General features: G+C 40.6%; 2 protein-coding genes across 2 annotated transcripts in view; both read left to right on the top strand.

The window, feature by feature from the left end:
• Positions 1-4,199: 4,199 nt before the first annotated feature.
• LOC117890075 (platelet binding protein GspB) overlaps positions 4,200-13,335 on the top strand; it is a 124,435-nt gene continuing 115,299 nt past the window's right edge. The window contains exon 1 of the mRNA XM_034794723.1: positions 4,200-4,351. The gene's annotated coding sequence lies outside the window, so the exon portion shown is untranslated. The remainder of the gene's footprint in view (positions 4,352-13,335) is intronic.
• Positions 5,866-6,966, top strand: LOC117893674 (dnaJ homolog subfamily C member 22-like). Its single transcript, XM_034800366.1, has one exon. It carries the CDS (start codon positions 5,866-5,868, stop codon positions 6,964-6,966), a length of 1,101 nt encoding a protein of 366 aa, XP_034656257.1.

Genomic DNA, 13,335 nt, shown 5'->3' with positions numbered 1-13,335 from the left:
TCGTCCTTGCCCGTGTTTTGAGCAGTAGTTGTCCTTATCATACAATTACTAGGCAAAGTGCACTCGACTCCACGGGACGACACCAAGAGACCGCAATTGATGGGCGGGGAAGAGAGTGAGAGAGAGATAGAGTGGTGGGGGGAGGGGAAGACAGGCGAAACAGATAAAATAAATGGAAAATGTGCACAAAAGAAAACGAAATTAAGAAACGCAAGACGCAAAAACCAAGAGACAACAACACTTTATGTACCCTCCCCTCCGCCTCCTTCAGCTGCCCTCTCGCTCTGGCTCTCTCTCTCTCTCTCGCTCTTTTCTGGTACCTTTCCCCATTCAAATTCCTTGCGCCTCATTCCTCATTCCCTTGTTGCATTCAGCCCCTACCCTGCCAACGTCCCGTAGTGTGTTTTCACCTGCAACGGAGTATGCAACTTGCGACTGTTTTGAGGGGTTTTTCCCTGTTCCTTCCCTGTCCGCTGCTTCTTCGTCTTCCTCTTTTATTTTGCCCATTATTTTGCTTTGTTTTGTTTTTGTATTTTATTTTTGTGTGTTTCCCTCCTTTCGCTCGTCCTGAGGCCCCAGTGGATTAACCCCTGGCAGGACATTCGTGTGCCAAAAACGGTGAAGAGTTTCCTTCTGTTTTTTTAGGCAGTAATTTTTTTATTTTTAATGTTACATATGTAAAGAACTATTTACAGAAGTTGCTTTATTAATTAATTATTTATTTTTAAAACTTTAAATATATTTATTTATAATTTATTTTACAGCTAATAAATGATATCTTAGAAGTTCATAAAATGTTGCTCAATAATTTCATTCCTTGAGAGAAATAGTTCTTCAAGTGGAAGCAACACCCCCCACACACACACAAGGGTTAATAAATGTGTGTCGATTGTGTGTATGTGTGTGTGTGTGTGTGGGGTAGCCATGTCTTTAGCCCTGTCTGCAGTTGCAACTGTTGGCCTGTTGATGCAACACACTCACACCCATCCAGACAGCCAGGCAAACAGCTGTGTGCAGACATTTTAAGCAGCCTGTCTGTCTGTCTGTCTGTCTGTCCTCTGTCTGAATCACACATACAAACACTTGCATATGTATGTACATATGTTTGTATACATTATATATACATTTATGTACATGGCGCATAAAAGTCTCTTCTTGTCTAGGCATAGAATTGCTTTTGCGTCTCGCTGTCTGACTCTTGTCTGACTCCCTGTCCGATTGTCTGAATGTCTGGGCATTGGTTTAACTGTCTCTCTCTCTCTCTCTTACTCACTCTCTTCTCCATGTCTATGTCTGTCTGTTTGTCTGTCTCTCTGTCTGACTACTGTCTAACGTTGTTCGCCCCAGACCCTGCCCTGCCCTGTCTCACCTCTTGCTGTCTTTCGCCTTCTTTTGAGCATTTTTCTGTCTGTTTTGTTGTTGTTTTTCCCGGCTAACTGGAGCTTATCATGGCATTCTCTCTGCCATTCGATTTTCTTGGGTAATTAAAGTCCCAAATGAGTAGATCCTTTCTGCTTTGCACGTGTCATGCAGCAGCAGCCCTCAGTCGTTTCAAAAATCTTGCTCCCTCATTCATCTTCAGCTTTTTATTATGATCCAATTAAAACGAGGCACATCCTTGTTATCCTTGCATCTGAATTTTCACTAATTAATTATCGCAGTAAACTCCTATTAAATCCTTTCTCCATCCTTTACACACACACACACACACACACACACACGCAGTAAAGCGGAAAAGCGGAAACTGATGCGCAAATCTTTGCCACGTTCTTTGCCGTGTATTATTTTCTGCTTCGTTTCTTTTTTCTTTTTGTTCCAGCCAAAAGGCTTTGAACTTGAACTTTTCCTTGAGCGGATAATCAGACAGGCAAAGCAACCTACTTATGGCTGCTGCAGAACCCACAGAAAAGCTAAAAAAAGGAGAAGGAAACTTTTTCAATGCCAAACAGAGAGCGAGAGAGAGAGACGCTGACTGACGCACGTTTTCAGCTGGCTGTGTCTGTCCCTGTCACTGACTTTGACTCTGAATCTTCTTCAATTTTATCATCAACATTTTCATCTTATTCTTGCGGCTGAATAAAATATGCAAAAGTGCAGAACGGATTGCAAAGGACAGGACAGACAGATAGACAGGCAGACGATGACGTTATTCATCCAAAAATTGTTGCTGAAAACCAGGAAGAATTTAAAAAAGAATCTAGAATACATTTCTACATTTTTCCATTAATTAAATATGCAATAACAAAAGTATTCCACTCGGCCAATAAATCAAGAAAAACAAACAATAATTAAATATTAAAAAAAAAAATATAAAATATATTTAAAACAAAAACCTTTCCCAAAGCCGAACCCAAGTCGAATCAAATGAAAGACGCCCTGGGAATGCTACGAGGTATCAGCCATTCGATGGAGAACAAGCAGACCAAAAAGTCGTCATAATTCAAAAGTTGACTTGACTTTTGTTACTCTGCTTTGACTTCTGTGTGTGTGTTTGTGTTTTTGCAACGTCATAATTAAGCGTCATGCCACATGTTGCAGCAGCAGTCAAAACTTTTGCCATCTAACACACACACACATATGGCATTCTCTTGTGTTAATTTCACCGAAACATTCTCTCTCTCTCTCTCTCTCTTTCTCCCTCTATTTGTGTGTGTGTGTGGCACTTGAGGCAACAACGCAGACAGTTTACAGACTTTTTAAGGCAACAACAACGAACGAGCAACTGTGTGTGGCATTGCCATTCAGCTTTTGCCTCTTCCCGCCACTTGCCACTGCCACTGACTCTTGTCCTTAGAGAAGGACCTCCACCAAACAACAGAGCAGAGTTCTACCCCCACACACCCCCTGAGCCTCCTTCCCCCTCACAGCAAGAACAACATTTATTTCGGGTAATTAAAATAGTGAAAGTTCCTTGCCATCCCTCTCTCTCACGCTCTGTGTCTCTCCGTCTCTCGCACTCTGTCGTATTTGCACTAACTTTGTGACATTTGCCATAGCCTACATTTAAGCAAAATGAAACAACATTTGAGCATGAGGCAACTCCCAAGGCTTTCTTTAAAAATACTTAAAGAATTTGTCAGATGATAATTATTAAACAAAAATTATTTTATGGGAGAATTTTTGCAGATTTTCCTCGATTTAAGAAATAGTTTTAAGGATTTGGTCGATTAATACAGTGATTTATATAACTATTGGAGATTGTTTCGACTAAAGTGCACATTAAACATAACCAAATAAACTAAATAAAATAATTCTAGATATAAAATAAATATAATACAGAATATAGACACAAATTTCGCAAATTAATAATCGCAAAATTGTTTTCATCTCTCTCCACTCTACTTGCAGCATATTCTTCAAAATTCCAAATTTCAACGAAGAAGAAAGCGTGTAAAACTCAAAGAGAAAACAAACAAAAAAGGAAACCAAAAATCTAAATGCAAATTTCACAAGGCAAACAAAATCTCGGCAACAAATCGAAAGGCAACTCTAGAAGAATCCACTCAACACGCTACAACTCTGGCAGTGCTCTCTGGCTAAAAAATAAATAAATACAAGAAAAGAATAAAAACAAAACGTAAACAAAAACGAAAACACTCTCTAACCCCCCTCTCTCACACGCACACACACACGCATACGCACCGTCTCCCTACCACACACACACACACGAAAAGGAGTGCGTACAGTCACGGCTCGACTTGAGGAAAAAAGCAGCAACAAACCAAGGACCAATTAAATGTTTATGGAACAGCAGCAGCAGCAACTCTTCAAATAAAAAATAAAAACTATTTTCATCTGTTTTTGGGGCTACTCTGTGAAAGAAACTAAACAAAAATAAAAGAGGAAAAAGGAAAAGAAGGAAACACAAAAGGAAGGAAAAAAACATTCTCATTAACTCTTAGTCTCTGTCTCTGTCTCTCTTTCTCGCTCTCTGTTTCTCTTTCGGAACGATTTCTATTTCGGTCTCAAAACAGTGTTGTAAAACCAGCCCCATTAACAATATTTCGGTGTGCAAAAATTTCGAAATAAAAATTAAAGTTTGAACAAAACAAAAAAGCAACAACAAAAAAAACAACTGCAGCAGCGACAGCAACTACAAGCAACAACAAACAAAAAGAAAAACAAAACAAAACAAGAACAAAACAAAAGCAAGCAACAACCAGAGAAAGAAAAGTAAAAGGAAAAAGTAAAAAGTAAAAACAACTGCAACAACAAATACAACAAATACAAAATAATAAACAAAAAACAAGCGACGTAGACGACGGCCCCCAGGACAAAAATCAATTGCAAAAATTGAAACTTATGGATTGCTGGACGGGTAACGCCCGACTGGCGAGTGTTTTAGTTTAAGGTAAGTTTTGTTTCCCCCAATTAAACTTTTCAAAAATTTGTCAACAGATTCAAGGGAAATAATAATTAAGACTAACTGCAAAGCTGCAGCATTTTTGCAGCAAAATATTAATAAATAATAATGGAATTAATGGCCAAATAATAAAGGAACAAGTCGGTGGCCCACTCGATCGTACATAGATCGAGGACTCTGTGGCCATTAACTGCCATTGAAATGGAACAAAAGGGGGATGTACATATGTATGTAGGAAGGCAGCTTGATCCTCTGTTCTCTAATGACTGTACATAATGTACTACTTGCCCCGTTCATGAACAAAAGCATTAGAAGGAATGCCGCACACGGGGCGGCACGGCACGGCACGGCGGCATACAGGGGCGGGACCAAAACGATTACTCTTTTGTGGGGTAATGGTAGCCGGGCACCACCAACTGTCAATCAAAGAAAAGAAACGTACAAAAAAAACCAACAACAACGACGAGTGCTTTGACAGCCATGAAACATGACAGACTGATGACGATGACGGCCATGTGACTGTATTTGCTGTTTTTTTTTTTTCCTTTTCTTCTTTTTAGCTAATTTTGGAAACTGCAATTAACGCATAGAGAGCGTACAAAGCGGCACACGGAGAGGTTTTTGGGCTAATTAAAACAATTTCGCAATTGTGCAAAAAAAAATTCAATTTAAAAAACTGCAAAAAAAAAACCAACAGAAACCTTCAGACAGATAGAGCGCCATGTTTGGGTACACACAAACAAACAATTGTTTGACAGCAAACACACACACACACACAGATCTCTTCTTTTTTGTTGTTGTGTGTTTCTGTGGTTTATTTTGTTTGGTACGATCTTTTCTTGTTGCTTTTTTTTTCAGTCACTTACCCCATTGTTGAGGCGCAGACCGACGTCGCTTTACTTCCGCTTCGATCAACGCCGAAAACCCAACCCAAAAACCACAGCAACAACAACAACAACAACAACAGCTTTTGGCTTCTCTCTCTCTCTCTCTCTTTGGTCTTCTCTGCTCATTATGATCCCATATGCAGTGCGGCGACCTTGGCCTTCAAAAATCACAAATCACCAAAAGAAAAAAAAAGCAAACAAACAAACCAAAAATTGTGCAAATAATTTTAGCATTCTTTTTTTTTAATGGGCTTTGTGGGTTTGCTAAAAAAAAAAGAAAGGGTTTTTGATGGAGTAATTTGGATGAAACGGCGTCTAGTTTGTTCCGGGGTGGGCAAAATGCAACGCAGGACGCGACGCACTCGATTGTGCTCGTATTTTGTGTTGATTATTTCTCTATGCCAGAGTGGCTTAGCTTCATACTACAGCTTAATTTCTATATATGTTCTTTTTCTATGGAAATTCGATCTAGACAGCTGTTCCTTTGAGTTCCATTCTCAGTTGTGAAATTAAAACAGAACAAAACTTCTCCCACAAAAAGTAAAGATTTAAAACCAAAAACGCTGCATTTATTTCACGATGGCTACAGGATGGCTTCCTACTGGCGCTTCAAACATGAATACAAGCAATAGGACGCAGCCGCCAGTAAATGAATGGGAGGAACGGACGATTGACAATGAGGAATCAGAGAAATCACTTCTGAGCGTTTACATTCGCTGGCTAGTTGGTGGTCTCATTGCCTGGCATCATCTCTATTTGGGACGCGAGTGTCATGCTGCAGCCTTGCTGTTTATACTCTTGCATCAGGCCATACCATGTGGATATATTTTTCTTGCTTTGCTAACGGATCTGCTACTCTTGCCGGAGTACGTGACGGCTGTCAATGATGCTGCTCGCCGCCATTACGGTCCGGTGCATCGGGCTAATCAAGAGGCTACCCCCTCGCCGCCTTACAGTTTGCGTCGCTTTTTGGGGCAAATTCTAATGGGCTTTCTGTTTGGATCGATGTTCGACTGGGCCGCCACGCACTATCTACAGAGTAGAGCCCACTGGCTGAGCTGGCTTGTGCCGTGTGCCGTGTCCCTGGCCATTTGGTTGGTGGGCAACATTGGACGCCAGAAGGGCTGTATATTGCATTGCCTTTTCGGCGCATATTGTGCCTATTTTTTGGTATATTTCATGCTGAACGTGTTCTATGCCTTGATTGTGATCGCTACAATATCGGCCATGGCTTTTAATTGGTTTTCGATGAAATGGCGCCGTCGTCCGGTACGCCATCAAACGCTGAGCAAACACTTCCGATTCCTACTTATACTCGTCCTTGGCTTATGTGTGGCTGCTTCGTGGGTCACACTGGATAATATGTCTGCTTCCCCTCGTCCCCCCAGTGTCTTAAGCCATTTGAAGAGCAATCTCAAGACCAGACTCCACAAGATCTTTGGGGTGTTCAGCCAGCACGGATTCTTCGGCACAGAAGAGCAAAAAGCCAGGGCAAAGCTGAGAAAATATTATCAAGCGCTCGGCCTAACGGATGTCGCCACAAGGGCGGAAATTACAGCCGCCTTTCGTCAATTGGCCAAAAAATATCATCCCGACAGGCAACAGCTGACTGACAAGGCGAAGGCCCACGAAAATTGGCTTCCCATCCGAGAGGCCTACGAGATACTGCGCAACACCCTTTCGGCGCCCTCCGAAGATAATCCAGGCTATGATTAATACTATTATTAATATTTGTTAGTTGTTTGGCAATTATTATTATTTTTGGCTCAATTGTTACAAAATTCTAAAAGTTTTGTAGGTAATAAATTCAAGAAATAGAAAGGAAAAACACTTAAACAAACCTCAAATTTTAGAAGAACAAAAGAACATTCTAAATGAATTTTCAATAGAGACTCACGTGCTACCTTCCAGCTGTTGCTCTCTCCCAGCGTGGCTTAGCTGAATGACTCGCTGTCAAGAAGAAACCGTTTTCTTCTATTAACTGTTGTTCCTATGTCTGGTTTGGATATCTCCATCCATCTCCCAGTTCCCAGGGTAATTAATGGAAGCACTTGGCACCCCGTATGACAAAAATGAAGGCCCATTCAATGAAATGGCATAAAACAACACAAAAATAGTACAGAGCCAGAGACAGAGAAACAAAGGCAAAAGGCAAAGGCTATTTCTATTGATTGAATGTGAAGAAAGAAAAGAGAGAGAGAGAGCGCGTGAGAGAGAGAAGTGCCAGTTGGCAAAGTGAAATGCAACGACGATGCATGTACAGAAAAGTGCAACAACACAAAAAAAAAACACAGTTACACAGCTTACATAATTATGTGCAATTTATGCGGCAACGTGACAAATCAATTTTACTTTACCTCAATTCGGCTTTTCCTGCTTCTCAGAGACTCACGGGCGAGCAACTCAGACTCTCTGTCTTTCCCTGCAGCGTTGACAGCCAGATATCTGTCTGGAGTTGAAGTGTTTTTGAGATGAAACTCAATACTGGTAGCACTTGGTGGCTTGCAGCAGCACTGCTGCTTGCATCGTTCGTTTCGGCCAGTTTCTAGTTTCGCACGCTCAATTCTGTGGCATGGAACCGCTATCATGACTTGGCCTAAACCAAGCAACAGAAAACAAAACAAAAAAGAAGCGCTAGAAGTAGCAGTAGAAATTCTATAGAATTTTAAGGGGCAAATAAAGTTGCATTTGGTAGTTGATTGTCGCTAGAATGGACTGGAATTGGGTTGGGAATTGTTTTGAAAGTTCTCTGGAAAATCATACACAGAAACATCTAATTGTTGTTCATCGAATTGGTCTGCTTAAGAGATGCTAATTTTTGCTCAGCATTTTCCGCTATTTTCTTATGCATATTTATGCATATTTTCCGCATTCATTTTTGCTCTAGTTTTCCTGTGTGCGAGTGTGTGTGTTTATTACGCATACGCCACCGCGTGTTTGCGTGTTAAACTTTTAATACGCTCTCTCTCCGTTCAAATATCACAACGCACGCGGCGGCGGCGGCGTTGCATTCATGGGTTTTTTTTGTTGTTGTTCTTTTTTTTATGTAATTCCTGCTATATTTTCTGTATGTTTTTTTTATCGAAAATGCGTGCTCAGCTAAGCAAAGAAATACTGAAATGCTCACGACGTTGCAACGTGCAATTTGTAACGCATGTGGCGCCCCAATCATCTGCTGGGTCGTACGTACGTACGTACGTACATGCAAGAGATTATGGCACCACAGGCCAAGCGATAAATAGAGCTCTGGTTGAGCACTCGCTTGTGCTCGTCTTTCTGTGGATTATTAAGCGCTGTCTCTCTCTCTCTCTCTCAGAGTGGCTTAGCAGAAGTCTAGAGATTGTACGTTGAAGTCATATTACTCTTCACCTTCCTTCGGGCATCTGTTTGCCATATCTTAATACAATTCTCCCCGAGCTCAAACGTTTTCAGGGTCACCATGCGGTGGGTCACCACTTGATTGATTTGCTGCTAATTGAAAGCATTTCGCCGCGTCAAAGTTCAATCAATTCTAAATGCGTACAAAAGTTAGATGATTAGGGGTTGGAGGTGCCACGCTTTACCCTTGACTGCTGCTAAGCTACGCTGGGAGAGAGAGAGAGAGAGAGGGCCTGCTTTTGGCGGAAGTGATTAATAGGCGAGCAGACAACAAAATAACTTAAGAGAATGCAACAAATGCAAATCCCAAATCAAGAGAGACGCAGTGAGAGCTTGCGCATGCAAGGCCTCGTGTGGGGCAGGGTCACCCTAAAAACCAAAACCAAAACCAAAAACAATAACAACGAACAAACTCCTTCCCTTGTAATTGTTGTGCGCTTTCGTGTGTGTTATCGCTGTGGCATTGCAACAACTACAAACTATAACGCAATTATATGCAACGCTCCCACCCATCCCCTCGTTAGCCCTCCCTCAGTGCGTCTTGCACCCACGTGGCGCCCACTTATTTGCTTGCGGATGGAGGCGGTGGGGAGGGGCAGCGGCCAAATCGCATTTTGCGTGCATCAATTATTGCGCATTTCTCAGTTTGCGTTGTTCAATTTTTTGTTTTCTTCTTCTGCTTCTTCGCTTGCGTTTTTCTTGTTTTCTTGTTGCTTTATTTTATTATTTCGCTGTGTGGCTGCTGGCTTGGCTATTGCCTTTTATCTGACAGCCGCCGCCTGTTGTTGTACAATTATAATGCATAACACCCGGCGAGCGACTGAATAGCGACAATAAGAAAAGAGCTAGGGGTGCTGGTAGGAAGTAGAAATATTCGTAATCCATGCAGGCAGAGAGCGACTTGCGCAATTTTGGCTTTGGCAATGCGTACGATTTCTAGAATACTTGAGAGATACTTTGTCTCTTTCGCCCCCCAGAGTGGCTTAGCAGTAAAGCAGGGAGAATGCATGGAAACATAAATCGTTTCTCCATAATTATAAATTAATAGCATAAATGATTATAAACTTCAACATGAAGTTTATGGATTATTTTCATTGGAATTGGCTCCAAAACTGAATCCTCAGGAAATGTTCTCAACATAAATATTTTAAAAATATTTTGAAATATGAAACTTTCTCCATAATTATCCATACATCAATATATTTTGACCTTCTTCCCATTCTTTTTATCGTGATTTATATTTCTATTTTTGTTGCTTTAAATACTTCTCTTGGAAAACTTTAAATCAAACTCTCTCGTGCCCGCATTTTGCAGCAGGTGTACGAAACTGGGGAAAACATTAGGCAACCAAAATGAAAAGGAAAACTAAAAACTAAAAACCTTAAAGCCCAGAGAGCTGTGATTTTTTATTGCCCCAAGCCTCTCGCTACACCCTCTACCTCTTAACTTCGCTGCACCTCCAGTACATTTTCCCTGATTTGCCACACCATTGCGTATGCGTGTTAGCAGAAGGTGTGCGGTGTGCGGTGCATTGCTTTTTGGGTGCAGCGTGACACATTGTGTGACTGAGTTTTCAGCTAATGGCTAAAGGTACAACAACAACAAATATTGGTGGAACTGCACTGCACTGCACTGCTTGCTGTTGGAAAATGTTGACATGCAAGTGCCAGCCAGCACCCAGTCCAGTGCAAGTCTCTGACCCATTGGCAATTAGCATTTTGGATGGAGTTGCATTTTATTTTTTGTTTAACCAAAAGAAAAAAGAAACATTTGCTGTACATACAAGTACATACACATACATACATACATATGTATGTACATATATCGTATATACATATAAAATGGTTATATCTGATCGTTGTTTTTGGCTGTACAGTTTGCAGCTAAAGTTTGCGTGTTCGCAGCAGTTCTCTGCTGAGTGTGTGTGCTTGTCTGTGTTTGTGTGTAATTGTGGATTAATTATAGCCAAGGACCCCACAAGATACAAATAAAGATACAAAAAGTATCTCGTATCTCTGTACTGTGTGTGCGATTTCCGTCCATTGGGGCACACACATAGAACAAGGTTAATTCAGTTAGCCATTGTATCTGTATCTGTAAATGTCTGTTGTATCTGTATCTACTGCCTGCTGCTCGCTCGTACGCTCGTACGCTCATTCGTTTGTTTGTTGTTTTAATTACGCTTCCACGTTACATAATAATTTTCAAATGATGAGCACGCACACACACACATATTAGAGCATCGTCCCGTCTATTATTTGTCATGGAATGGAAAGGCCTTACGCTTCGAAGGCATACACTGCCCCCCCACAGATCGATTTTTAGAATAAAAATAAGAATCCAAAACAGGCCGAGTGTCTACTGCTGCATAACGTTTAAGTTGAAGTTTGTTTCTAAAAGAAAGAAAAAGGAACAACCAGCCGAGTGGCACTTCTGCATAACGCGCGAAACATTTTGTTTCAATTTATTTTTCTTAAAAACTTAACTCACAAAACAACCAAATAGAAATACGCAACTAAACTTGCTTATGTTTCGTTTCCAAAACTTTGATGAAATGCATTATACCCTGTACAAAGGGGTAAATGTGTTTTTTTGTCGAAACCCCCGTTAGGGTTTCTTTTTTGGGTGACAATTTTTTGTTTCTTTCTTTGTGGCTTTGTGGCTGCCGGAGCTCTTCTTATTTTATGCCATTTGATTTGCGTTTGGAAGAGCTCAGCAAAAAATAAAATAAAGCAAATAAAATAAACCAAAACAAAAAAAGAGTTCACATGAACAATCCGGTTTGTTTTTTGGTTTTAGAAATTGTGGAACATACGAAAGCAAGCCAAGCGAAGGAGAAGCCACTTCAACGCTTGGGAATATTTGTTTGTCTGTGGATACGAATTTTGGAACACACTTTTTGGGTAAATCATAGAAATATTTGTAATTTAGAGAGATTGAGGGATGCAGTACTCAAAAAAAAATGGTATAATAACATCCCCAAAATATGAAACCTTTTGAGATTGCATGGATTGTATTACAGTGTTGGATAAGCTGTAAAAAGTGTTTTTATTTAAATTGATTTTATGTCTGAACTTCCCGAAGCCGAAACTTTCCTGTGAAACACGAGAAAAGTTGATCTTTTATTCAAATAATCTGTTAATTTGTGTGCGCTGTTTTTTTTGCTTTGCGGTGAAGTTTTGTGAAAGAAAGGCTTGACCTTTTTGTCCATGTCACCAGCTTTAGACAAAATGCTTTTTGGCGGCAATTAGAAACTGAATTTCACCGCCAGAGAGATGGAGAGAGAATCAGCAAAAAAAAAGCGGCACCAGCGACCACTTCTTCTTCGTTTTGACCATTGCAAAATGTGTGTTCCCATGACTTTGGGCCAAAATGGTGGCAACCAAAAAAAAAAGCTAAAAGAGAACTTTCGAAAGTTGAGACAGAAAACAGCAACAGACGAAGAAGCCGCCGCCGCCTCGGAATGAACATAAAAATAAAGGAGAAAAAAATGCATAAATTTGGCATAAATAATGCCCTCACCTAAGCAACACCCCTCTGGGGATGTGGCTAGTGGATAGGGGAGGGGAGGAATGCGCATGCCACCCCCTCACGACTCTGAAGCGTTGAAAAATGATGGCAACTCTCACAAATAGCCAAGCGAATGATCTCTGTGTTGGAGAAAGAGAGTGAAAGATACCACATAAATGTTGGAGTCGGCATTAGAAAGGGCGTCGTGGAGGGGAACGGTGAAGGATGAGGATTACGCGGAGGAGGAGTAGAAGGAGGGGGAGCAGAGGCGTGAAAGATCGATTGTTGAATGCGAATGCGGGCGTTATTTTTCAATCATCAAAGGAGCTGGAGAGCGGCAGAGGAGCTAAAGAAAAAGAGTCAAACCCACGGGCACGAAAGTAAAAGTTGTACAGATAAAATATTTTCTTATTTATAAGCTATAAATAATCGAGTTTATGTGCGCTGCCCCTTTATATTTTAGATCTAAAAATCGCCAGATTGTTTAAGAAATTGTTTAAAGAATAGTCTTTTGCCATTTTGGAGCCAAATTGTGGCACTTAAATTTATCAAATATCTCTGCTAAAACCGATAAACATTTTCCGAGCAGAGTTCAAACAGATAATCCCCATCAGACAGGGGAAAAACAATATAAAAATACTTTTAATTTGCTTTTCTGGTGAGAGTAGATGAAAGTTTTACTACTTGAAGGACTTTGTGCTGCTTCCAAGCAGAGTCAATGACTTATAATGTAGCCAAAAAATGGGAATAGGCAATAGCTAAGTCAGGTATACATTTTTCATGATATTTTAAGCTACATTATTCCCCAAACATATATTTAAAGACTGAAATAAATACACATCAGATTAAACTGCTTGGCTTTATTAATTTTTAGATTATTTACCAGCAACATTAGCCCATCCCGTTAATTAATTTCGCAAAAAGTTACACCCTAAAAATAAAGGGGGGAAAAAGGAAAACATCAAATGATTAATAAAATTATTCTGTGAGGCAGAGAGGCCTAACACAAATTCGCGAGTCTATTGAACTTTTGTGCCGTGCAAATAAAAAGAGCCAAAAAATCGGAAAAGGTTCAATGAACCCCGAGGCGGCGGCCAAAAAAACTATGAAAGAGATCAACGACACGCACTAAAATGGCTCAGGCCAGCCAGCCAGACAGAGACAGAGCCATAGAGAAAACGTCGGCGACAGCGACAG

This window comes from Drosophila subobscura, chromosome A (genome assembly GCF_008121235.1).
Source record: "Drosophila subobscura isolate 14011-0131.10 chromosome A, UCBerk_Dsub_1.0, whole genome shotgun sequence".
Taxonomy (NCBI): Eukaryota; Metazoa; Arthropoda; class Insecta; order Diptera; family Drosophilidae; genus Drosophila; species Drosophila subobscura.
The sequence above is the reverse complement of the archived record's forward strand: the minus strand, read 5'-3'. Positions and strand labels throughout refer to the sequence as shown.

Coding starts and splice junctions, on each gene's coding strand:
- LOC117893674 (XM_034800366.1), top strand. CDS start 5,866: ATGAATACAAGCAATAGGACGCAGCCGCCAGTAAATGAATGGGAGGAA.